Raw genomic sequence first — 26,328 nt, 5'->3', positions numbered from 1 at the left:
CTTCCTGGTTCACTGTGCCTGGGTGTCACTGTCCACATTTTGTCCTGTCACAGAGTCTGGCCCTCCTCCTTCCCAGATGCACCAGCTCCTGCACAGTACTCTCGATTTAGGCCAGGCTCCCAGCCTAGCCTGGGGGGTCCCAAATTGCCCCACAGGTGAGGCTGGCCCTAGAATCAGGCCTGGGCCTCTTCTTCCCCATGCCCCATCCTGCGAGAGCTCACCACAGGGCTGAGTGTGGCCAGGGATGATCTGGGAAGCTGTGTCCCCAACCATCGTGTTCTTGAGAGATGGACACTACCTCTCCAAGCATGTGACTTCTTCCCTGTCCGGCAGATGACTCTCAAACATTTAGGTGTCACACGATCTCTCTCAAATCAAAAACGGATTTAGCGGGGCCACCAGTGAACCACGAGAGGGAACAATTTAATAATTTTCTAGGCGACTGCCTCCCATTCATGTCTCCTTTCCCCATCCCCGCCCTCACCCCCACCCACGCTGCCCTGAGCAATAAGCTAGGCTTTTTGTCCTAGGGGTGGGGGGCAATGTCACACCTATTTCTGGAAGGCAGGATTTTCTGATTTGATGTTTTACCAGCATCTCTACAACAATATCCCACAATTCTTGACGCCATCGAGGAGGAACCTCTGGGACAGGGTAGGAAAATGCTGCCATCAGCCTGGCTGGGGCCTATGGGAGTTTCATGTACTGTGTCCAGGGACGAAAGCAGAGATTCAAAAGTCAGGCTGAACTTGAATGAGGTCACCCCAGGAGACAGGGCTGTCCTCCTCCATCTCCACCCCAACCCATCTGGGGCTGGAGAAGGTCCTCCATGAATGTGCAGAGTCACATTTTCCCCAGCCCAGCCCTGCAAGTGGGAATCCCTGCTGGCCCGGGAGGGAGGTCGGGCATCCCTCCCTTGCAGAAAAAGCTGCTGGTGGCTTTTGTGCTGGGCTGCCAGACCACACCCGTGGAGACAGGGCAGGACAGTGCTCTCTGGGAGGAAGTGTCCTGTGTGTAAGTGGTTTGGGAACACTTCCTCACACTGGGCTCCTCCTCTCCCCTGGGCCTGGCCGGTGCAGCTTCCCTTCCTGCTCCCTTCTGCTTTCTCAAAAAGTCTCTTCTCTTTGCCTTTTTACGTTATAGAGCAGCAAGATCGGAAGAAGGAGCTAGATAGCACTGGCTCTCATACCCTGGTTTTGTGCACCGGGAAACTGAGGCTCGGAGAAGAGAGGTAACGTGCCCCGGGGGGCTTTGGATGGGTCAGGGTGGAGTCAGGACTGGGCCCCTGTCGCAGGGCTGATCTGTAGCCACACCCAGCTGCCTCCTCGCCCTCCCTTCTTTGGTGGGCAGGAGGCTGCCTCTTTCTTAGACTATGCAGCAAGGTTACAGAAAAGGGCTCTCTCTCCCTGACCAGGAACCAAGAAGCCTGGAGAGCTAGCTACTAGGGATCCACAGGGCAGATGGTCTTCTCCCCCAGGTCCCAGGACCTGGTCTGCTCGCATCTCTGAGCAGGGAGTCATGGTCTTCCGTCCCCAAATCTCCTGGCTGTCTGCTCACCTTTGAAGGTTTCTCATGCTCCCCCACCCTGACCAGCTGTTTGTACAGGCCATGTCCAGGTGCCCACGGCCAGTCCAGGGACTCCAGACCAATTGGTAAAATGTGTCCCTGACCTGCTCATGCCCCTTTCCTGAAGGCCCCATGCCATCTGGACCTGGTGTTGGATCCACCCTTTTGTTGGGTCTTTTGGCCTCTGTCACTATTTAACTACTTCCTCGGTCCTGTTCCCACCCCCACCCCCATCCAGGACTACTGTGCTCCTTGAACACTGTTCCCACACCTCCTGGCCTAATTCTATCTTCTGAGGGATCCCCTGGGGCCTTCTGCTGGAACAAGCTGGGGGCTTCCAATAACTGAAGACTCTCTGGCTCTTTGGCATTTCCAGGGTACAAAGCCCAGAGAGTTCCAGTGGGCAGAACAGAGGCCCTGGCCAGGCGGCCTCCTTTGCCCTCAGGGGTCCGCGGTGAACTCTTACTGGAGGGCATCAGCTCTGTGGTGACATTCCTCTACACCACGCTCACTCTTCTCACAAGCTTGCCACTAGGAGTAATAGAGTTATCTTTAGGTCAATGTGCTAATAAAATTTAATTTTTAATATCTTTTTGGAGGAAGAAGTCCATGGAAGCCAAAGAACCCAAGGCCCACAAAAATGGTAAGGCAGCCCTGACCACCACCCCCGACAGCTGGGAGCACACAGCCTGGAGCAAGAGGTGGACACTCCAGCTGTGCTCTGCTGGCTCTTTCAACAAGCTCCTGGGGACAGATGGTGTCCCTAACCCTCCTCTCCTCCAGGATGGGTCCTCAGTCCCCCTTACCTGTCCGTCTGAGTCTGGCCTCATGGGTCACCATAGAGGCCTGATTGTCTCTTTCTCCTCCCCAGACTGAGCAGGACCTGCACACACACAACACATGCTTTCACATGCAAGGACGTATGTATGGATAATGCATATGCAAGCATGCATGCATACATGTAAGTTTTACACCCTGCATGTGCACTAAATATCACACATGCATGCACACACAAATATGTGCATAGAGGAAGACACACGTGGTGGTCACTAACCCACTGACACCTCAGAAACCCTCCACCATGCACACTGTTGCCTCTGCTACCTGCACCCCTGTCTCCCTGTCCCCTTTGAGTACTCACTGAGTCATTGCCTCTCCCATGCTGTTCATAATCCAAGCCCCTCCTTCATCTTATCTCTTTTTCCTGGAGCTCAGTTTTTGTACGTGGGGAGGAGCTGGGGCAGGGCATGCAGCAGCGGGCAGCGAGTGACCACATTGCTCCATGTCCCTCTCTTGGACACACCTTACTTGGCTAGTCTCTCTTCCTCTCCAGACAGTACCCTGAGTGAGCATGGGCTTGGGTCTGACACAGCTCTCTGCACACAACCAGGTGGGGAGCAGGCCTCAGGGTGCAAGGCAGCTCAGGCAGAATGGAATCAGCCCTGTGCCAGCCTACCAGGCAGCCAGGGTCAGGAGGGTGTGCTTGACCTCCACGGAGAGGGACAAGGCAGGGCCACCTATTGGGCTACCCCTGTTCATTCTTTTGTCTCTTTGGATGCTCTGATGCTAGGGGCCGGACTGGCGGGGGTGCATGCTAGGGCCCCTGCCCCCATCCACCCAGAGACCCCTCCCTCAGTGTCCGTCTGGAGATTCTATTCATGTGAAGCCAACATTCCTGGAGCCCACAGGGCCAGCAAGATCATCTCACACAGGCAGATCGCTGTCTTGCCTAATGAGAAAATGATGACATGGCCCCCTGCTATGGCCCCTGGGGACCTGAGTCCCCAGCACCAGCATGGCAGCTTCACCCCAGCCTTGCCCCACAGCTCCACCCACAGGTCCTGGGAAGTTACCTCCCATGGACTCCCTGCCCCTTCCAGGCAGGGCCTTCCCATCGCCTGTGTTGAGACCTCTGAACTCCCAGGGCATTAGAACAGCAGGCCCTTCAGGTCATTAAGACCCCATTGCACCAAGGGAAACTGAGGCATGGGCTGATGTGACCCCAGTGTCCTGCAGCCTCAACCTGCCCTCCCGCCCCACAGACCCAGCAGCACCACGCAGGGCACAGCAGAAAGGCAGGACTTCCTCCTTCCTCTTTGCCTGCTCCCCACTCCAGGTTGACATCGCTGGGACCTCAGAGAGCCAGGTCTGGCAGGGTTGGGGCTGCAGGGTCTGAACTCAGGAAGTCCAAGTGCTCAGGCCAGATGCAGTTTAATGGAGGAGGATAACTGCAGTCCAGGCCAGGTGAGGGTCCTCTCTCAGGCCCTCAGGCCCAAGAATGGAAGCCCTAGAACTGGCCAGTTTTACAGCCACTCAGGAGAAGGGGGCTGCATCACATGCCTGCCTTAGTCTCCCCGCCACCCCTGCCCTGCCAATCAGAGGACAGATGACCCAAGGAAACACAGGCCATGGTCCCCAGATTGGTGGGTTTGTAAACCCACAAATAGAGACCAGGGCAAGGTTGTGAGCTGACTAGGGAAATGCTGGTAGGTGAGGGCATTAGAAGTCATGGAGGCCTTCCCAGAGGAGGCAGAGTTTGAATCACAGAATCTTGGATCTGAAAGAACCACAAAGGCTGCCTGAAATCACATATCCTCAGACCCAGGAATCTCCTTGGTGAATCCCTACCACACGGCCACTGGGCCCTATGTGGGTACTTCCCCTGGCAGTGACATCTTCTTTTCAGGCCACCTATCCCCTTGTAGTACAGTGCTGATGGTTAGAGGGTCATCCCCCCATGTCACTTCCCAGCAGGGCTGCCACTTTTCCCAGTGTTCTACACCCTCCGTCTAGTGACGGCTCTTTGGAGCAGAAGCAGGGACCCGAGGGCCCATCCCCTTGGGGGGACAACTTCTCAGGAGGACCACTGCAGGTCTTTGGGGCTTACCTGTTCCTGCTTCACCCTGGTGGCAGTGCAGGGCCCCAGCATGGCATGGTATGGCATGGCATGGTGATCCTGCCCCAGTGGCACTGGAGAAGTGTGACCTTAGTCCTCGAGGAGGTAGACAGGCAGCTCCTGGAGAATCCCCTGACCTGGGACACATGGCCACCATCATCCTTCCAGAAAATAACACAAAGAGGGCACAAGTCCCACACTCCTCAGTGACCTGACCTGCCGGAGATAGGGGCCCAGTAAGAGAAAGGGCTGGTTTGGAAGGGGTGAGTTCAAGCCTTGGGTCAGAGAGTCAGGGGAGGAAGAGGGGAGGCATCAGGATGGACCTTTCGCCTCTGTTCCCAAGGCATCTGAGGATTTCTCCCGTGCTCCTCAGACATTTATAGAAACTTAAATTCCCTGAAGTCTCTGATTCATTAAGTCTCAGTAACATCTAAGAATTCTGCATTTCTAACAATCTTGGGTGCTGCTGCTGCTGCTGCTGCTGGTCTCTGCAACACACTTTGCGCCATAAGAGACCATAAGGGGTGAGTCACAGTCTAGTGAAAACAAAAGAGAGAAAGGAAGCTACTCCTGGTACAGAGATGGCCACTGAGCATCACTTTCCACCTGAGCTTCCTGAGAGCCATAGCAAGAAAGAGGCGTTCACTAGCTCTTCCTCCAAGATGACAGACAGCTGCCTGTCCCGAGTAGAAAGGCTTTTCCTCCTGATTCTGGCTGTCCAGGGAATCGACCTGGCAGAACTTCTGCCAGGAGAGTTGGAAAGCCTGTCGGTCGTTTTAGGAGCACAGCAGGGTTTTCTATGGGAAGGGTTCAGACTTGAGTAGGGTGCATCGCTGATGTACAGTCACGGTTCCGATAACACCAGGCCTCTGGTGCCCAGCCTGGGGGCCGTCCTGCCATCTCTTACTGACTCAGATGCCAACGGGCTCAAGTGTCCCTGCCAATGATGAAAACCTGCTACTGGGTGCCCCACCATGCAGTTCTGGGGGGATCGGGGGGCATCTAGGACCCAGGTCTAAGCTACAGGAAGAGGTGTGGTAGATTTGTGGGCAACGGAAGAGCCCCACCTTTTCCCAGTAATCAGGAAAGGCTTCTTGGAGGAGGGCATGTGGCATACAGGTCTGTTTATGTAAAGGAAGGGAGGAGGTTTGGGGAGAGGAAGGTCCAGGCAGGAGGGAATGGAGGGGGTGGCATGGCAGGGGTTCCAAGCCATGGCAAGGGCAGGGGCAGGGGAGTCTCCCTCAGTGCCCCTCTCCCCATGGCCAGCTCTGACCCTTAGGGAGAGAGTAGTGGAAGGAAGATGGCAGGCCCTCTCGCCATCCTGTGCTCCCCGGATGTCCAGTGTGAGTCTGATTCCTCTCCCCACCTGAAGCAGAGCCATGGGCAGTCTCTGCTCCCCCTTCTCTGGTCTGGGCAGAGGAGGACGCCTGGGTCTTCCTTGGAGCAATGATGTAGTTTCAGCCTCCAGGGAGCCCCCCCCACCTAACCCAGGCCAGTCCCAGTGGGAGCTGGAGTGGAAGCCGTGGCTCAGGCTATGAGGAGGCCTCTGATGGTAAGAGTGGACACAGCCACGGAAGGACAGGGAGAGGACAGACCTGGGAAACCAAACACTAAGGGGCCTTAGGGAAGTCACCACCCCAGCCGGGGTTCCTCACTCGTATCACAGGTACATTGGATGACAAGTGGCCTGACGGAGTGCAGGCTGAACACAGCTGGGTCCCCAAGCCTGGGTTCCGGGCCTTCCCTGCCACATCTTCCCAGGGAGGTGCCCCTCTCTTCCCAGCCTCCTTGTGGTAAAAGCAGCATGATCCTGATGGTTTTCCAGAAAAGGAAATGGAAAATCATTAGACAAATAAATCCAAGGTGTGCCTGCCTTAACCAGGAAGATGGAAAAAGCCCTTGGTATTCTCTGCAATGATTTTGGGGGACAAGAGGAAAGGGGTTCACAGGCGGCCCTGCAGCTGGAAGGCGGCACCTCAGTTGGCCAGGCCAGCTTCTTTCTGGGTGGGACAGACAGGGGTGCCGATCCATCACTCCTTCTGGGTGCTCACCCTCGGGGAGACGGCTGAATTGAAGGAAAGGCTGGGCTCCTACACAATAGCTTGTGGGTATAGAAACCAAGACACTCCAGATATTTCCAGAGGCCCTCAGGAAATAAGGGAAGATAGGGGAGGCGGGGCCGTAGGAAGTCCCGCCCTGTATCGAGACCTTCCAGAACCTCAGCAAATCTTCCAGGACGCAGGGGAGCCCAGAGGAAGCACCTGCCACCTGTTCGCCCCAGGCCCTGGGTGACTACCCGGGCTCTCTGAGATTCACTTTCCTCCTGTGTCACCAGGGAAGTTTGAGTGCCAGCCCTCTAGGGGCTGCATACAGCGCTTGCCACTGCTGCCCCCAGGGTCCATCTCTGAGTGGTCACAGTGGTCACAGTGAGGGATAAGGCCACCTTGAGACATAAGGCCACCTTGTCCCATCACCTAAAGCATAGGGTCAGGGAGAACCAGAGGGTGGCCCAGGAGCAGAGGTGGGGCTGGTGTGAGTTGGGAAAGGGAGAGGAGGAACTTGCTATTCAGGTGAGGGTTTGGGGAGCTCTAGGGGTGGGTCAGTCTCCAGGGGTCAGCCAACAGTGGGTGAGGTCCAGTGGGCCTCACTCCATCCCAGCCTCCCACATGGTCACCCTTCTTAGACACACTTCTTGGGTCTCAGTGAGGCTGAGCTGCCCCAGCCCCAGCACTCTCTCAGCCGGTCTCAGGACAGGAGTCACCCACCCTCTCTTGGGCATGTAGTAGGTGCCAAGTCCTGTTCTTCATCCTCACCCTGGCTTTATAAGGTGTCTACTATTATTACTGTTATTTTACAGATGGGGAAACTGAGGCCCAGAAAGGACATTTTGCCCATTTGCTTTGTAATTTGGGGGACACAATACAGGAACAAAGGTCAAATTCCAGGGACCAGCTCATAAACACATTCTTTTTTTCTAACAGCACACAGGTGAAGCAAGAATCCCCCCTAAGCCCCCAAGTGACCACAGCAGACAGACAGGCTCGGGTCTGTGACCCACAGGCCCAGGTGGGCCAGGCTGCAGGATGGAGGATCTATGTGTCTGAAGGCTGGGAGCTCGTTTTCCTGCCTGGTAGAGATTCCTGGGTCCCCAGGAGATGAGCACTTTCATAATGCCCCCTGGAACCCCCATATGGCCAGAGATGGGGTCCCAGACCCTGAAGACACTGAGTCTCCCCATGGGAAGACACCCTACCCAAGGCCACCAAGGGACTGAAAACTATCCTGCCAGCCTGGCTGTCTTCCACGGTGCAGTCGGCAGTGGCCCAAGGGAGCAAGACGGTCCAATCCAAATGCCCAAGGTCACCAACTGCATGGAAAACAATGGGCAACAGGTCCAGCCATGGCCAGAGCCAGAACAAAGGACTGGCACTTCCTCGCATTCAGGCCCCTCCTTCATGGTCTGCCAAGGCCAGAGGATGGAGGAAACCTTCATCATGAGGCAGGGAGGTTGTGTCGGCTGGTCTCAGAGAGCTGCAGCTCCCTGTGTTGACAGAGGAGCAGAAAGAGGGACCAGCTGCTGGAGGCCCAGCTCAGCCTGCTGGGAAGCAGGGAGACTGGGGGGATCCGAGACCAGTCCTCCCACCTTCCTGGATCACTCAAACCGGGGTATCTCCCACCTGCTCCTCCTCTCCATGGCCCCAGCATCTCCCCTCTGATCTCCCCTCCACATTGTGGCTATTCAGTCTTCAGAAAACATTAGGATCCACCACTGCTCTGCTCTGAAGCCCTCTATGGCTCCCCAGTGCTCCCAGGTGGAAGTTCAAGCTCTTCGGCCCTTCAAGATTCAGTCCTACAACTTTAATCTTCCCGTGACTCCCAGGCGCCCCAGGTCCCCTCCCCCTGAGAGTCATGCCCCTGTCCATCCCACCTGGAGTGCCCTCTGCCCCTCCTCCCCACTCCTCTCCTTAGGGTTGGGCCTAAATCTTTTCCCTGCCCAGAAGCCTCCCTGACTGCTCCAGCCCATGCTGGGTCCCTTCTTCTGAGCTCTACGCCCCAAATAAATCCAAGAATCATCTGCGTCAGAAGCTTGAGGATAGGAAAGGTAGCAGAATACAACAGTTACTAATAGGGCATTATGTAAAAATGTGGATGTGTAACCGATGTGATTCTGCAATCTGTATTTGGGGTAAAATTGGGAGTTCATAACCAACTTGAATCTGATGCATGAAATATGATATGTCAAGAGCTTTGTAATGTTTTGAACAAACAATTAAAAAAAAAAAAAAAGAAGCTTGTGGGACAGGGGGCTGGGAGGCCAATCAATACTTGAACAATCCTTCTTTAGACTCGGGTTCCCAGGCACCGAGTTGCTGTTTACACAACTGTCCTGATGTAATCATTAATAGTACCCCAGGCTCAGTGCCTGCGCTGGGGCAGAGAGGGCAGGTCCCCGGGGGATGGTGTTGACAACAAGTGTCTCAAGTATCCCCAGAGGGAGCGGGCCACAGGGAGGTGGCCGACTGCTGCGCTTATCACTGAGAACTCTGAAGGCTCCGCAACAGGGAGGGTCTTTTGACAGACGTCAAAAGGCCCTAAAACGGAAAACGCCTGATAAGCACCCAGGATCACCCTTATCAAGGGCCACAGGAAAGGCACCAGGTTTAATCTCAAAACCACACCCGGAACCAACGGTTTGGAGACCTCAGGCAGCGCCTCCCACAGACACTCAGGGACTGAGGCTGTCAGCCTGGAGGTGGGCAGTGGGACAGGGCAGGGGAGGGGCTTCCTTCCAGGAGGCAGTGTGAACCTTGGGCTTCATCCCAGGTGGGACAGGTACCTGAGGGGAGGGAGGAGGGAGGATCCCTGAGCCCAGGAAGAAGGAAACTGCTGTACAGAGGTGTGTGCCTGTGTGTTGGTGTATGTGTGACAACAGGGGGCGTCTGTGACCGGAGGTCAACACCCACCAACCAGGATCTGCCATGCTGCTAGAGGAGCCAACCATCCTGTAGGCGCTCAGAGGGTGGAGCTTAGCTTTGTGGCGGAGTGATCCGGGAGGACTTCCCGAAGGAAGGGCTCGCAGCTGGGCCTATGGGATGGACGTGGGAGCCAGAGGGCAGGGGCAGCCAAGAACACCAAGGAAGCCTTCAGCAGCAAAGCACCCACTAGGGAAGCCGCTGCTGTGACCTGGGGTGGGTGTAGACCAAGTACGGCTGCAGCAGAAGCAGGAAGAAGGACTCGCAGCCACCTCTGGTCCCCCACCAGATTTATCCCTCAGGTCCAAAGACCGTGTGGTAGACGGGTTTCCAAAAGACCCCAGTGAAAGAAAAATGCTCCAGGAGGGCTCTTAAGTAGGAATTTCTGCTTGGGCCTCAGTTTCCCCATCTGTAGATAAGGCCTTCGGTGACTTCCTTGGAGGAGGATACAGAATGGGTAACTGCGTATGCGGGCAGGGAGTGGAATAAAACACCATGAGGAGCATGAAGGGAAAGGCAGCCTTCAGGTTTCAGGAACCCCGGAGCTACCAGCCTGCTTGGTGGGGTCCTGAGCCCTCTGTGTGCCTAAGAGGCTGCTAAGTGCAGACATACCTGCCTACTACGCAGACCCCGGCAGGGTTCTGCCTGGCTATGGGCAGTCTGCCTGCCCACTGCCTGCCTTCCAGCCAGCCCACCCCCTCACCCTGGAGTCTGCATTAAGCAATCTCCATTATCACAAATGCCTGGCATTTTTGCCTGGTAACTTCAGCTCCCACGGCCCCATGAGGGTTAGGGCATGATTCCGGAGTAGGGAGGACTCTGGTAAGTGGAGAGAAATACCTGCAAAGAGACTTGGCAGCCTGATGGCCTCCGGCAATGTTTTGGATGCTCTAAGGTCTCCGTGGCCTTGTAAGGATCATCCACAGGGTGGCAAAGGCCATGGGCCATTTTTCTCTTGCATCCTTTCCCCACCTGTCACCTTATGCTGCCTTCCTGGGTGGACACAGTAGCCCCTCAATCCACTCCCTGACTCTGCCCCTGTGTGTCCCTCCTCTGCCAGGTCTGAAGCAGATCTATGAACAGGTCTCCTCTCTAGAAAACGTTCCACTCCCATCCACCATCTAGGCCCTGCACCTGCCCTCTGCCCGACTCCTGGTCCTCCAAGTCTCCCACTCTCTGCTCGCCCAGGATGAGATTCGCAGACATCATGGACATCACCTCTCCGCTCTCACTGTTCCTTCCCACTGGACTGTTCTTCTCTCCAGTTCTCCACTTGTCCTTCAAGGGCCAGACTAGATGCAACCTCTGCCAAGGAGTTTCCACCCCCACTGGAAAGACTGACAGCAAACATTTATTGAGTCCTTGTGACATGCCAGGCCTTGCGCTAAGCGCTTCACAATGTATTAACTCACTTCATCCTTACGACAACCCTGTGAGGTTGCGTCCTTACAGATGAGGTGACCGAGGCCAGGAGGAGCTTCCTTGGAGTAGCAGTAGAAGTGGTGGATCTAGCTAGTCCCGACCCCCTGCTCTTGGTGTGGCTTCTTGCTGGCGTGCCTACAAGGCACCTCTCTGGTGCGTCCTGCTGTACTTCATGAAAATCACAAGTCCTAGAGCCGAGTTTCTTAAGCTTGACCCTAATTCAACTGATTTCATTAAAATGCCAATTCTGACTCCCTAAGCCCCGGGGTGGAGCCTGAGAGGCTGCCTTTTTAAGAAGCTCTAGGCAGTGATGCTGTGAAACTAGAGTGCAGAGCAGACTAGAAGGGTCTTCCAGCACCATCACCTGCCTGCAGAGCTGAGGACCTGTGGTAGCCACATCCCTTCACTCCCCAGCCCTCACTAGAGCCTGGGACCCCACAGCCCTTCCTCCAGGGCTGGTACTGTGGATGGTCTGGGTCCTGCCTCTGTCCCTGTCTTCCCCTGGAGCTCAGACTTGCAGACTCTGGGGAGCAGTAAGGTGGAATCTGAATGCACCCCTGTCTTGGGACATCCCCTAAGCCCTGGCCCAGCTCTGACCTCCAGGGAATATTTGTCTTTCTTCTGGAAACTCCTCTTCTTGCCTGTGCTGGCTCTGTGTATAACACCTCCCAGCCATGAGGAAGGTGAAGACACTATTGGCTGGCAGGGCCTGCAGCTAGTGAGGAATTCTCTGGAGAGAAGTCTCGGTGTGTTGGGCCCCTTCTCCAGCTACGGGGACAAGGGAGGTATATCTCACCTCCTAAAGCCAAGTGAGGGAAGCTTCAAGAGAATTGCTTGGAAACTTTACTGAGCTCCCATGGAATGTGAGATGTTCTTGCAAAAATGGTGGCTGCCTCATCTGGGAAAGGGTGAGGGGAGAAGCCAAGATGGCGCTGCTCCTGACAGGCACCTAGCATACAACAGGGTCCAGCGGGGAAAGGTCCAGCCTACAGAGTGCAGGGATCAGAGATGTGCCAGGGCTTTGCATGGTCCAAATGTGGATCCTGCAGAAGGGAGACTTGGGTGTCTTACAAAGAGGATAGACAGGAGGCTGTCCCTTGCAGAGAATCTACCATAAGCAGCAGGTGGAAGATGACCCCTGTGCCCCGGCTCAAGAGAGATCCCTAGCATGGAAGGTCCCTTTAGAAAAAATGGAACCAGCACTGTTTATGTGCGTGCCAGCAGACACAGGGCAGCACCCAGTACAGCTGCACCACCCAGGTGAAAACTTCTTCCTTGACCTTTTTCCCAGCAGGAAGCTCCCAGGATCTGGTGCTTTGTCTTTATTAGAGGCTGCTGGGGATCTGGGAGGAATCCTGGGGCAAGGTGAGAAAGTGTCCAAGCAGCCACAACTTCCTGTCCCAGATGACTGCCACAGGGTGAGGGAGATCTTCATATTGAGGAGAGTTTGGAATTAAATGTCAGGTAGACGGGTCCCTTACTGTTCATGATGGCCTGCTATATACCTTCCAGAGACCAAGAAACAGTGAAGAGAAAGAGAGAATACATTGGGAAGTAATTAGAATAAAACCACTTTCTGGTGGTACTCTGAGGTCAGCATGTTCAATACACTGGTCCCTAGTGTGTGGGCGGTAGAGATGGAGTAGCTGAGCCTGGGACTGGCCCTTGGAAAGCCAATCAACTCTAGGATATGGTTCTTAACATTTCTGGAGGATAGCTGGATACTTTAATTCCAAGTTCAAGGCCAAAATGGAGGCTATGGACCTTTAATGAATATGTCCATGAATGCAAAGATTTTAATATAATCTGCCCCTCCAAAGCCTACTCACAATGTCCCTAGAAAACAATACACCCCAAATAGAGCATGCCTAGAGGTGAGGAGGGGTGGGCATGTACCTGCGTGTTTGGTAGTGATACTATGGATTCGTTGTAGCTTCTAGAAGGAGGTGCTAGGCTCTGCTTACTTTCTATTCCAGGGGGCACACAGCACGCTTTAGCACACCTGCATGTAGGCTTCTAGAAAAGTCATTGCTTTGTACTTTGTTGCAACTGAACTTTTCAAGCAATGCTGGGAACAGTTTGTTTTCTGTAGCCCTGCCAAGGAGACCCTGGCCAGGAGGTTAAGTGAGTTTCATTGAAAAGACACACTTTTCCTCCCCAGGTCGATAAATAAGACGGCCGCAGGGAAATTGGCTTCCTGAGCCCGGGTGCTCAGCTGGAGCGGCCCATCCCTGGCCAAGGAAAATAATGGCACAAACATTGCGGGGACATATAGGAAGCATTTCTGCTGGAAACCTGCTGGGAATAGCTGCTGCCGTTTACATAGCAAACCCCTCTGGGGCCTCTGCACAGCCTGAACAAAGCCGTCCCTGCCCTCCCACTTCCTTTTGGCCTGGCTGACCCCTCCCTGCCTCTCCCCCAAAGACTGACAGCCAGGCCACAGCACGTGCCCCATCCACAGGAACACAAGACAAACTCTGTAGCTGTCACCACCAAATGCCAGTCTCATTCCTGGCTCCCCAAATCAAAGGGGTCTCCTTTTAGCCAGCACTGCAGAGGGACACAGCCCCAGACCAGCCTGTGTCCTAAGCCCCGTCAGGGCACACAGAGGCTGGGGACAGGCTGCTGTCCAGTGTTCGCAACTCTCCTAGCCCTCTCTCTGGGCCACAGCAGACAGTAGGAATGTGCCTCCTGGTCCCCATGTGGAAACACCTACCTCTGCATGGCCCAGAGAGACAGCTAAGGTGCTCGCTGGGCTCAGACAGGGTCAGATACAGGGATGGGGCGGCTCCAGGCGGGCTTTGTCATTATGTTGCTCCTAGTTTCTCAAGAGGACAGCCATGTGACAGGAACTCCTGGGGGCTTGTGCTGTGCCTCTGGGCCCCTTAACTCCACCCGGTTCTTATGACCCGTCACAGAGCAGTGCCTGACTCTGGTTCTGACACAACTCGACCCTCTCTGTCCCCCAGCTTCCTTGCCAGTCTCCCATTGCAGTTCTACATTCTCTCACATTCCTCTGTGAAGCCCTTGGGATATACATGGAATAACAAGGCTCAGACCCAACTGCTTCTCTTCACTAGCAAGGATGGCATTCTTCCCATCCAGCCACTCCATCTTTGCTCTGGAATGTGAGGGGCTCCAAACTCTCCTCACCCACACACTCAATCAGTTCTGCCGCAACATGTTTCCCTGTAGCCACATAGGGGACCACACCTGGTTCCTCTGAGTGTCCCCATCCCATTAGCTCCACTGACCCCTCCCTGGACAGCTCTTTTTCCCACATCCACTAGACCAGGCCCAGCCTCCCCAAGCCCACCCATCCTCATGGAGCCTCTTGGACTATCTAGATATGCCCTGGAATGGGGTCCCTGGGGTCTAGGCCGTTCCCGGCAGCACAGTCTATGTAGCCTTGGACCTGTGTTGATCAAGAGGAAGACAGGAGAGAGCAGACTGGACAGCTTGGAGCAGAGGGCATTGCCCATCCTAGAGAATTCTGATAGGAGACGATACCCAAGAGGGCCTCCACCATTCCCTCCCATCCCCATGAGGATCACAGCCCGACCTTGTGCTCCCTTCACACGCACAGAATAGAGGAGTCTTGGCCCTCGGCATGGGCTGGATACTTGCTTTATAGAAAACCAATTACCAGAAATAACCAGGGTCCCCAGAGCCACCCTCATCAGAGGCCTTGGCAAGGGGTGACCCAGTGGGAAACCAGAGAGGAGTGAAAAGGCAGCGGAGCCACTGGTGGCCTCCTTCCTGTCCTTGGCAGTCACAGTCAGCTGGGAGGCAACTCAGAAGCACACTGTCCTGTCTCACAGTCCTGGGCAGCCCTTCACAGAAGGGGCAAGAGGCCCTGTATGCTTCCATAGCCATGCTGGCCTGGGTGGGGGTGACGCTCTTCTCAGAGACTTGCCGCTGAGGCCCAGGTAGGTCTCAGGAGTCACCCCAGTGATGAGCAGTGGAGCCACAGGATTTAGATGCATCCAAGGGTCACAGGATGGGCTCTGAGCCGTTCCAGTCCACGGATGCCCCCTTCCACCTACAGAAGGATCAATCAGAGAAAGAGAGTTAGAGCTGCAGGGCCCCTGGCAGGAGCCCTGTCCTGTTTTGTCTTAGAGGCTTTCAGAACTTCCAGTTCCACCCTGCCCACCTCGCCCCTCCACACTTACGCACAGCCCATATACCCTTACTGGGTTCTTTTTTTTTTTTGGGGGGGGGGATACTAGGGATTGAACTCAGAGGCACTTGACCACTGAGCCACATCCGCAGCCCTTTTTTGTATTTTATTTAGAGACAGGGTCTCACTGAGTTGCTTAGTGCCTCCTTGTTGCTGAGGCTGGCTTTGAACCCGCGATCCTCCTGCCTCAGCCTCCCGAGCCACTGGGATTATAGGCAAGCCATTGGGATTACAGGGGTGTGCTACGGCCGGCACCCCCCATACCTTTACAAAGCACACATACACCCATACACCTGGGACCCTGGGGAGCAATGGAAAAGACAGAGGGCAAGTGACTCATTCATTCCTGCTACGGCTGACTTGGTGCCTGGCACTCTGGCCTCTGCTGATGTGATCCGTGCACATCCGGACCCAGCTGCTTACCAGTGGTGCCAGATGGTGACCCAGTAGAGGCACCTGTGCAGACTTAGATATGGAGGTAGCCTGGGATGTCCAAAGTACAGGAGGGTCCCAGTGACCGAAACCCAGAGAGATGGGAGAGAGGTCTAAGAGGGGACCGGGGACCCAGCAGAGCCTTGTAAGGATTCTGGAAGTTCCTCTAAGAGCCACAGGAAGCTTGGGAAGGGTGAGGAGCACCACAGGAACATAACAGATTTTTTTTTTAAATGTGCTTTAAGAAGCCTAAGAAGCACCAAGTAGAATTAAACTAGAGTCCAGGGTGAGAAACAAGTTAATAGTAGTTCAGTTCCAACATAAAAATTATTATAGAGGAGAGAATAAAATTTCCTAACACTTGATTTTAATTCATGATGCTGATCTTCTGAAATAACTCAAGAAGAATCATATTTCCAGCAGATGGAGAATTTATGTCAGTCTGGCTTTGGGTATTTTCTATATATGCAGAACCTAAGACTGTATGAACCAGGCCACCGAGGTTGCATAGCTCCACAGCAGTGCTGGGCTTCCAAGTGGGAGACTGGGATTTATAAATGCTTTCTAAAGTGTAGAGCTTGGGGAAGGAGCTGAAATGTTGCTTTCAAAACCTAAAATACACCCAGGACCTTGGGGAGTGATGAAGAAGACAGAGGGCAGGTGACTCATTCATTCCTGCTACAGGAGTGACTTGGTGCCTGGCACTCTGGCCTCGGCTGATGTAAGTGATCTGTGTACATCTGGACCCAGTTGCTTTCTAGTGGTGCTGAATAGTGGCCCAGTAGAGGCACCTGTGCAGAACTAGCTATCAGGATTAAAGTAAAAATCCTAACCACCATGGAGAAGGAAGAAAGGAAAGCCATCTCTCTTACTGCAATTATGAAATTGTATACCTGCCTGGAAAAGTTTAGTGTCCCTAGGGAGCAAGCAGGTTCTCTCTAAGTAACACTGTCACACTGTTGTGTTTCCCAGCAGAATGCCTGAGAGCACTGGGCGGGGACAGTTCAGTTGTCTTCTTCATCCACAGTTTCCATATCCGCAGATTCAACCAACCAGGATCAAAGAAAGAGGAGGAGGGGTGGGAAAGAGAAGAAGAAGGAGGAGAAGAAGAGGAGGAGGAGGAGGAGGAGGAGTGGAAGAAGAGGGAAGAAAAAGAAAAAAAAAGAAAGAAAAAAACAGCTGGCACATGTCTGTAATCACAGTGGTTTGGGAGGCTGAGGCAGGAGGATCCCAAGTTCAAAAGCCAGCCTCAGCAACTTAGCAAGATCCTAAACAAGTTAGAATCATTCTGTCTCAAAATGAAAAATAAAAAGGGCTGAGGTTGTGGCTCAGTGGTTAAGTACTCCTGGGTTCAATTCCTGGTACCTAAATAAAAGAAGGACGAGGAGGAGGAAAGGAAGGAAGGAAGGAAGGAAGGAAGGAAGGAAACTGCATTTTGCCTTGCATGTACAAACCTTTCTTTATCTTTTAATTAATACATAAACAGTACAATATGACAACTATATAAATGGCATTAACATTGTATTAGTATTATAAGTCACCTAAAGATGATTTAAAGGATACAGGAGGATGTGTATACAAATACTTTATCAGTTTTTAGAAAGGACTCCAGCATCCTTTGATTTTGGTATCCTCAAGGGGTCCTGGAACTGAACCTCTGTAGACACCAAAGAATGACTATTAGTAATGATTCATCATAGACTCAACATCCTCCATCTTTATCACATAACCTAATCTTCCATTGAATTCTCTTTTCTTTCTCAGGCAGAATTAAGAGACTGTGTGGTCTCCAGGTGCTTTAGACTAGTTCTTGAGCTTCTGCACGTGTCAGACAGATCCAGAGGAATCTATCAGGTACTTTGGGGCTGAGCTATGCATCAGAGCATTCATCTTCACTGCCTGAAGAAGAGACCCTGGGACTGTATTTGGAGACAACTTGACATGGCTTGGAAAAGTGAGACTGCTTCTGGGTGGTGAGTGCCTACTGCTGGTGCTACCTGGGGTTGGAGTCTGATGATGTTCCAGGGGAGTTAATATGAGTCCACCTAGCAGGGACAATGGCCACTGCTCTGACTTGCACAACTGAGCAGGTACCAGAGGTAAGACAGCCGGGGAAGGCTTCATGCTGATCCTCAGGTTCCTGAGGACTGGGCTGATCTCTTACATCTGTTTTAATGGTACTTCAGCCATCTACAGCAACATAATGCAGGGTTTAATGGATTCCACCCTGCTATTTGAGACGTTCAGTTGTTCAACTGTTCCTGTTGATTGTCTTTGCAGTTTTGAAGTATATCATTAGAAAGCTTTTATTGTTCAATTAAGATTTGTAAGTAAGCATAGAAGACTCAGGCTCTAGGAACACTCCTGAATCTAGATCCCCAGAGGGTGGCAGAAGGGACGCAGAAAGGAGAATGACATTCTTGCCTTCAGCCTTGTCCTCAGGGTCCTCACTGATATCGCCCTCCATCCCTACCCACTCTGCAGGCAAACCCAAGTTCCTCCCAAGAGTCCTTAAACCTCTTGGATCTTGGCAAAATGTGCAGTTATAAGTATAACTGCAGGGTGAGTTATACTTATCTACCCCTAGAAAACATTCATGTCACATCAGTCACTAAGCCTGACTGTCAGACTGTTGGATTTGTATTTGGTTTTGAGACTATTTACAGAGGTAACTAATCTTCCCAGCCTAGCCAACAGGTGTAAAGGCAGGAAATAGCACTAGAGAGAAGCAGCTTGCAATGATAGCGGAAAATCAAAGACGTCTTTAAAAATTGAAAGGGCTGAGATACGGCAGATGTTGTTCTGAATGTCTATGAATCAATGACAAGGACAAGTCAATGACAAGGACAAGGAAGAAAAGCTCTTCCTATGCAACCAACAGCAATCAGGGATGATGGAGAAGGGGGAGGAAAGGAGTCTGCGCGCACAGCAGAAGAGGCAGAATCAGAGCCAGGGCTCGCTCACCAGCGCTGATTCTGGAGGTGGCTGACAGCATGACAGCTTAGAGCAGGGTTTCTCAACCTCGGCACTTTGAGCATCTGAGCTGGACAATTCTTTATTGTGGGGATCAGTCCATGCATTGTCCCTGGATGTGACAACTACAAAAACACCCCCAAACTTTGCCAAATCACTCTGTTGAGGACCACCTGCTTCAAGGTTGAGTTTGGTGGAAATGTCACGGTCCCTGGAGCTTAGGTGGACCCAGCATCACAGAGAGGGTCATGTCGTGGCTACAAATGAGGCCCTTTCCTTCCCAGGGTTAATCCTCCAAACAGAGGGTCCGTTACCTGCCCTCACAGATTCTCAGTATTGATAAAACTGATGGATTTCACTGGGGGAAAGATACCTAATAAGATCCACAAGGAGAGAGCAGGCCTGCTTTCAAAGCTCCTGACTGATGGAGATACAAGGCCTGTGTGCAAGTTTATATTCCTGTGCTTTAGCCATTTGAAACCAAAGAAGGTTCTAGAATGAGCTACTTGGGCTATTGCTCACCTGTGAACCTTGGCCTGTGCTCCACCCTCTGCCTGGAACGGCCATCCTCCTCCCCAACCTGCTCCCTTGCAGGATCAAATTGAGAATTCCTCTGGCTGCCAGGTTACCTGGGGACCCCTTTTCCCCAGGATCAGACCCAGGACAGAGCTGGTCTCCCCCATCCCAGGGCTACTATGGCACAAGGATGCCCCATCCATACCCGCTGCTCCTCTTGGACACCTGCTCTGCAGCCCACTGCCCCCCACGGCACCCACTAGGGAACCTGGGTCTTCATTCACTTCACTCTCCTTCCCTTTGATCTAAGTGCTCACAAAACCCTACCCACGGCCCGCTGCCACTCCCTTGTCCCCTGCTCTCTCGCCTCTTCCCAGGTCCTTGCCCTACTTACCACTACCTGATCTTTCTGCCTCCCTGACATGTGTAGAGCCCCTTGTGGTCTCCAAAGGAGAGGGAGTGCTTCTAGAGTTCTTCCCTCAACCTCATAACAGCTCCGGGAAGGGATTCTGACATGATTGACAGGTGGGAAAACTGAGGCCAGGAAACAGGGCAGGGTGGATATGTGCAGGCAGCAGGGTATCAGATGGTACTTGGTGTGACAATGGAGCAGTGGGAACCCCAGGGAGTGTCCCTCCTATGGGTTAGAGGTGCTGTGAACAGGGACTCAGGCAAGGGTGTCACCATGAAGATAGAAGCCAGGGCTCCTCAGTGGGTGGAGGGGCCACTGACGGAGGTGGGTGCTCTGCCCCAGGCCCTCAAGGGCATGGATTCCAGCTGCAATTCCATTTTCAATTTCACGTCTGAGCCTCCAGAGAGACACATGTGGGCTCCAGCCCCAGCCCAGTTGTGAGTTCTTTCCTTTTCTCTCTGGACAGCTGACAATTATTTCATTTTCTCTCACTCCAGAGAGGATGGAAGCATGAGAGAGGTCACCGTGTTGTCTTGTTTGGAAATGACCCTAAATGAGTCAGGTTTGCTGTCATGGTTGGAGAACAGCAGGTGGAGGGGACAGCAATGTCCCACATTCCAGACACAGCAAAGATAACGAGACTTTCTGAGGTGGAGACATGCATCATGCCAAAGAGCAGCGACAGCATGGGAACCCAGGGATGGTTCTAATTAGGATGCTCTTCTCCGAAGGCAAACACAGCAGTCTGGGCTTGTGCAATGTCTCCATGGCAACAGAGCCAGGTGGTGGGAGGACACACTGCCCGCTCAGTGACCTTCCACTGGGCTGGGACACTGAGTTGTTCATGATTGAAGTGTGGCTGGGACACAGACCTCCATTCTGGAGACCCCACTTCTCTGTCTATATCAGAGGGTATCCAAGGACATTTCCGTAGATTCCAGGAAGTTGCTAGATGGCCAGCTGGGTGATGTATTCTTTTCGGGTCATTTGTGAGTCGGGGCTTTTTGCAGGGCAGCAGAGCTGGGTTTAACAGTGGGTGGTGCATCTTCCTCTGGATTAGAGCAGAACTGATGTCGAACTTGACTTCCAAGAGCAGGAATCAATTCTTGTCCAGCCGTTTCTTCCAACCTAGAGGTTCCCAGGGCTGAAGTAACAGGAGGAGGAACCTATCGGCCCACCAGGTGGTCTGTCTGTCTACCCAACCCATCAGCAGGACAGATAGGACAGCCATGAGCTTTCAGATGCTGGCCTTAGAGATACTGAGAAAAAGCATGGCACCACGTATACCCACTTTGTGGGGTGGGTTTGCCTACAGGCAGCAGGAGTCCCTCCAGCCAGCCCCAAAGACAAGACCCATTCCAGCAGGTCCTCACAGTGACATAGGAGGCACTTTCCCCAATTTCCCCTTTGAGCAATTTGAGAATCTGGGATGAAAACAAAACTCAAAGGCTTTGTAATATACCCCTTCGGAATAAGATTCCAGAAGACCCAGCCTGCTGTCTTCCATCATAGCAGCATGTTATCTGATGGGTAGAGGGGCAGGGGACCCAGGAACCCACTCTTCACTCACCACTCAGTGTTTCTAGGAATTACTAGGAAATTTTCTAGGAATTACTAGGAAAAAAAAAAAGGAAAGATCTCATCATGGCCCAGTGGATCCATCATGGCGGGTCACAATGGGGACGTAAAACAGGAAGAAAACTGGTATTGGGAAGAAGGTTCCCCTGGCCTAGTATGTCATGCAAGCCAGACACTGGAGGGCCCAGAGATCTGTGTTTTTACTCATTCTCCAGAGAATTCTGCTGACTCTGAAGCTTGAAGACCTTGCTCAGGAGCAAGACTTTCCAATTGGAGAGTCATCAATGGATATTAGGTTCCACCCTGGAGCTGGGTGGGGTCTGGAACAACTAGAGTCTCCAGACCTGGTGTCCCTAACTCTGTGCTACATAAATAGGGTTATTTTGCCTCTGCGTGTGCGAATTGGTAAACATTTCTGGAAGAGATGCCAAGCTCTACCTTGTCCAAGCCCATGACTGTGAGCAGAGGTGAGGGCAGAGCCAAGCTGCAGCCTGAACCATCCATTCCCAGGCCCAGGCTCACTCCCTGATGCTAGCAGCCTCTCCAACTTCCCCATCTGTCAACCGGGACAGGGCAATGGTGAGTTTGGTGTGGGAAGGGAAGAAGTCTTAGGAGAGAGGCAGGTGACAGAAAAGGCCCATGCCCATCCTCTGAGCTTGGCCTGAGCTCCACATCATGCCACCTTTCATCTGGGACAGGCACCACCCCGAGTCATTCTCAAATGAATACCAATTAGGGCTGAGCCCAAGAAATCCAATCAGGGCCCATACTGGGGGATACTCAGGTGGTCATGTAGTGGAACGGCCTTTGGCAAAAGAAGAGTTACTTCCCAGAAAGGCAATGGAGGGGCTGGTGTGCCATGGGAGGGGTAGAGAGACACAGTCAGATAGAGGCTCCATCAATGGCCCCAAGAGCCCGGAGGTGGCAGAGGCTATGACCAGGATGCAGTTTGAACCCTGAGTCCCCCCTGCAGGAAGAGTGTTCTGTGGCCTCCTGTGCTGTTCTGTACAAGGTGCCCAGGCCAGGGTCATCTCCTTTCCCCTTCTCTCATCACCCTGAATGAGTGGCTTTGTACATGAAAGGACAGTGACCTGCGTGTGCCCTTAATCCTCTGATGAAAGAAGCTCCGGCACATGACCCTGTAAGAATGCTGTGTCCCTGGCCCAGTGGGGGGGCGGGCACCAGCGGACAGATGGACGGGGGCATCCCTCCCACTTCCCCTTCCTGACTTCCCCTGAGCACGTGGCATTCTCTCTCTTTCTCACAGGTGGGCGGAGACCCTGGGCTGCAGGTGTGCCATCGGGACCTCAGGCAGTCAGAAGCTCAGGGCCTGGGTGGTGTCCTCACCCCCCCACCCCCAATGTCACAGGAAAACGGAGTTTCCACGCGAGGCCACACTGAATCATGAGTGGCTAAGACAATCCTATTGAGAGTGAACGTTAGAGGGCATTAGTGATTTGACAGATGACAAAGCAAGGTACAGAGGTGAAGTCAACAGCGCCCCTCCGGCAAGCTGCAGAGCCAGGGGTCCGACCCAGGCAGCCTGGCTCCAGAACTCATCACCACTGCAATGTCTGCTGCTTCCCTAGAAGAAGGACCTAGCTAGCGTCCACACCTCCTCCCTCCCAGCTGCTCTCCCCTCTGCACACTGAGGCCTCCTGTCATTACCCCCAGGCTTTGACAAGGGCCTGCCACCCACAGAGAGCTGGGGGTTCCCCACAGCTACAACCCATGGGCCCCTCCAGAGCACTGCCCCAGCCCTGGGGCCCCTCAGAGAACTCATGAGGGAAGGGAACATGGCCTCCACCGGGCCCCATGAACTAGGCCTTCCCCTCCCCTCCCCTTAAACGCAGGAGGGCTGGGTGGAAGAGTCCCTAGCTTAGTTGCCTCTGAGCTAGGAGCACCTCTGCTCAGTGTTCATGGTGGCCAAGGCTGTCTCTCCACCCCCTCCTGGAGCAGAGGGTGCTCCTACTCCAAGCCACCTCCTGCCACACCCTGCCTGGACCGGCCCCTGCCATCCCCCCTTCCACTTTGGATTCAGCCTCCAGCTCCAGCCCAGTGAACAGCTCTCCCTCCTCCTTCAGGCCTGACAGCACTCGTCAGGCCAGGTGGCTGCTCAAGGGAGGCTCTGGAATCCCACCATGGGGACGTGCAAGTCACTTAAGCCTCCACTTGGGCCATGGTGACAAGGGAAGACATCTGGTTATGCCCAAGCCCCAGAACACTGGGTCTCTCCAGCCTGCAGTGGTCTCACCTACCCCAGTCCTCTGGCCTGGAACCATCTGGAAATCCTTCCTCCTTTCCTGCAGGCCTGACGCACCCAACCACCACACCTCCCGGTCATTCAGGAAGAGGCTCAAAAGGCAGAGCCATGCCCGACTCACTTGGTTCTGATGCAGAGCTCCAGGGGAGGGACAAAGTCATTGTGGCTGTCCTCGGGGCTGGTCTGGGTGGTATCTGGGGGAGGAGGGAGAAAGAGAGGCATAGTCATGTCACTCCAGGGCTCTGCATTTAACCTGTGGTCAGCATTGACAACTTTCTTGGGACCTGACCCTCTGAGTACCTATGCCTTCATCTCCATTCCAACTGGATCCACCTTCATGGCTGGCCCTAAATTCTTACCTGGACAACTCACAGGCCTCTCATTGTCCAGTCTCTATCCCAGTTTTGTGCCTTACTTCAGCTACCAAAATCTTCTTAATAAAAACACATCTGATCCAATCATGCCCTGCTCTAAAACCTCCTATGGGGGCTGGAATTGTGGCTCAGCGGTAGAGCGCTCGCCTAGGACGGGCGGGACCCAGGTTCGATTCTCAGCACCACATAAAAATAAAGGCATTGTGTTGTAGCCATCTACAAAAAATGATTCATATTCTCTCTCTCCCTTAAAAACAAAACAAAACAAAAAAACAAACAAACAAACAAAACCTCCTATGGCTCCCTCTTGCCTGAAGAATAAATCCAGACTTGTCAGCAAAGTGTTTGGGGCTCTTCCCATGTGGCCTCCACTTCACCTTACGTGCTTGATGCTATCAAGGGTCAAGGTCATCCCTGGATCCCTCCAGCTGGAGGGGCCCTGCTAAGATCTGTTCTCTGATCACCCAGTCCTGGCACCCAAGTCTACACTGTCCTCGAGCATCCTGAGGGGGGATGTGAAGTCTGGTGTCTGTGAGGGGTCTTGAAGCTCCTTTAGGGTACAGGTTGGGGGGTGTCGCACCGATGGTCAGCCGGATCTGCTCCTGCTGGTTGGCCAGGCCGTCATAATAGTACAGGTCAAAGTGCCGCTCGGCCTTCCAGTCAGACAGGAGCTCCATCTGCAGGCTGAAGAGGACGCTGAAGTGGCTCTCGCTGCACACTACCCAGATGGGGAACCGTGGGGTCTTCAGGAAGCAGCCAACCTGGAGAAGGGAGAGGCCTGATGGAACCTGCCATCCCCAGAGAGAGGAGCTGGGGCTTCTTAATCCAAACCAGGGCAGGATGGACCTCAGAGAGGCCCAATCCCGTATGTGTGCTCTGCTGGGAGCCATTCCTGCTAGTAGCACCACTGGTCAGTTGCCCAGAGCTGCCCCACCCCCCAGCATGGCGGCTCACAGACCTGAAACAGGGGCATCATCCCTTCCTCCCCCCAGTGTCCAGTAGTTCAGGGTGATGCCCATGCTGCATCTTTTAGTTCCCTCGCTCCCACCTCTCCTCTCCAGGTCCACTCCCCTGCCTCACCGGACCATGGCAATGACTTCCTAACCAATTCTTGCCAGGCTTCTCTTGCTAACCAAGCCCCCATGCCTTCACATTCTCTATCCATCATCTACAGCTCTCCTCTCCTTGGAGAGCCTGTATCACCCAAACTACCCAATCAGGGGGCAGTGATCACTTCCTCCTTGCAGATCCCAGGGGCCCATCACCTGGCAACCAGATTCCTGGGCCACAGCACCACAGTGCATCCCCTGCCTCGTGATGCCTCACCCACCCACCAGCCTGCCAGATGATACCCTAGCAGCAAGGGCCCAGGTGTGAGTGGTTTGATGCACGAGGGTTCTTCTGAGCAAGATGGGACTTGAACTCGAACTGTGCCTCAAAGACAGGAAGAACTGGGAGCCGCAGGAGTCGGGAGGGAAGGGGCTGGGTGATCAGTCTGTGGGCAATGCCAAGAACGAACGGCCAGAGAAACCGGAGGTACAGGGGGGACACTTCCTTGCTTCAGTACAGGAGCAAGAAAGATGAGGTTGGGTTAGTTCCAGAATAAGGAGTGGAAACTTCCTTCAGGTGAGGGAGTCTCTAAAAAGTTCCAAGCCAGGGAATCTCCTGGCAGAGAAAACAGAGCAGGCAGCAGGTCCTGCAACGCAATACCACCATTTTCCCTGCAAAGGGGAGAGGCCCCCAAGGGCCTGGTCAGCTTTGCCCCTCAGGCTCTCTCCCTGTTCCCTGTGAGTCCCCTGGGCAGCGCCTTTCCCCACCAGGGGCCCGGGTTCATTCCTCCATGTGTACGCCACGGTCCAGGCTGGTTCAGGCCTAATCCCCACGGGCCCCAGGGAGATGTTTGCATGCTCAGGTATTTACAGCCGCTGCCTGTGGATTAAGGAAAGAATGGGAATTATTTTTCCAGTGAAGAGAAAGGCATAATTTCTCCAGGGCCTGACACAGAAGAGTGGCTGGGCAGCCCCTACTCAGAGGTGACTCTGGGCTAGAGGTGGCAGGGGCAGAGGAGCCATGCTCAGAATGTCCCAGTGAGACTTGTCCATTAAAGTGGCTTCCTCCAGAGGGCAGGAGGGCCATCTTTCACAATGTGCTCCTCACTTTCTTATTGTCCAAGTATCCCTTCCCCCCTCACCAACTGGGCCCTCAAGTGACTTCAGGGCTTGCTCCTTGTGGGGTGTGGGGGAATTAGGTGTCTGAAATCACAAATCCCTCTACCAACTCGGTTTCTGTCCTGTTTTCCAAAGTTGGCACTGCCCGCAAACAGGGAGCCTGGAAGACAGGATCCAGCGCTCCCTCCTGGCAGGAAAAGAGCCCCGAGCCAACCAGGGAGCAGGCCCTTGCACAATCAGCCCCGCTGAATTTTCCAACTGAGGACACCAGGGCAGCTGGCCACATATAAATAATTGTCAAAAGGTTAAGGGTAAGAGTTTGTCGATGAGTTTTCTCATTCAGGAGGTCCCTTCCAAGTGGGTGACATTTTCCAGAGATGAAATCTGCTTCCTTCTCATTCTTAGGGAACCAAAGGCTGGGGCAAGGGGCCACACTCCCCACGGCATAGTCCAGTCTTCCCCCTGGAGGGGCCTGCGCACAGTCAGAGATTGCTTTCAAATGGTAAATCTTAATCTGCAGAAGCTGTGAGTGACCAACAGCCAGGTGGGCTGCAGGGATAACCATTGTGTCCATA

At 53.6% G+C, this 26,328-nt stretch overlaps 1 protein-coding gene and 2 long non-coding RNA genes across 6 annotated transcripts in view; 2 read left to right on the top strand and 1 right to left on the bottom strand.

Annotated features, from left to right (window-relative positions):
- The first annotated feature begins 1,026 nt into the window (after nucleotides 1–1,026).
- LOC107146151 lies at nucleotides 1,027–8,342 on the top strand. The gene is made up of 3 exons (XR_007341689.1): nucleotides 1,027–1,231; nucleotides 2,170–2,209; nucleotides 7,444–8,342. It is a non-coding gene; the product is annotated as an uncharacterized LOC107146151 (long non-coding RNA).
- Nucleotides 8,343–9,110: 768 nt separating this feature from the next.
- On the top strand, nucleotides 9,111–23,672 carry LOC125611516. Its single transcript, XR_007341692.1, has 2 exons — nucleotides 9,111–9,215; nucleotides 17,234–23,672. It is a non-coding gene; the product is annotated as an uncharacterized LOC125611516 (long non-coding RNA).
- Nucleotides 14,469–26,328, bottom strand: part of Mindy4 (MINDY lysine 48 deubiquitinase 4) — a 109,442-nt gene continuing 97,582 nt past the window's right edge. For 2 of the 4 annotated variants that reach the window (XR_007341686.1, XR_007341687.1), the window contains 2 exons: nucleotides 23,333–24,346; nucleotides 14,469–14,899 (listed from right to left, as the gene is read on the bottom strand). Coding sequence is in view for 1 of the 4 variants with exons in the window: in XM_048786414.1 (XP_048642371.1) it covers nucleotides 14,851–14,899; nucleotides 23,333–23,405; nucleotides 24,166–24,346 (303 nt within the window). In the remaining 3 variants the exon portion in view is untranslated. Of the gene's footprint in view, nucleotides 14,900–18,433; nucleotides 20,515–23,332; nucleotides 24,347–26,328 lie in introns of all 4 variants that reach the window. The other 2 variants (XR_007341688.1, XM_048786414.1) reach the window with 2 other exon arrangements.

This window comes from Marmota marmota, unplaced genomic scaffold (genome assembly GCF_001458135.2).
Source record: "Marmota marmota marmota unplaced genomic scaffold, marMar, whole genome shotgun sequence".
Taxonomy (NCBI): domain Eukaryota; kingdom Metazoa; phylum Chordata; class Mammalia; order Rodentia; family Sciuridae; genus Marmota; species Marmota marmota.
The sequence above is the reverse complement of the archived record's forward strand: the minus strand, read 5'-3'. Positions and strand labels throughout refer to the sequence as shown.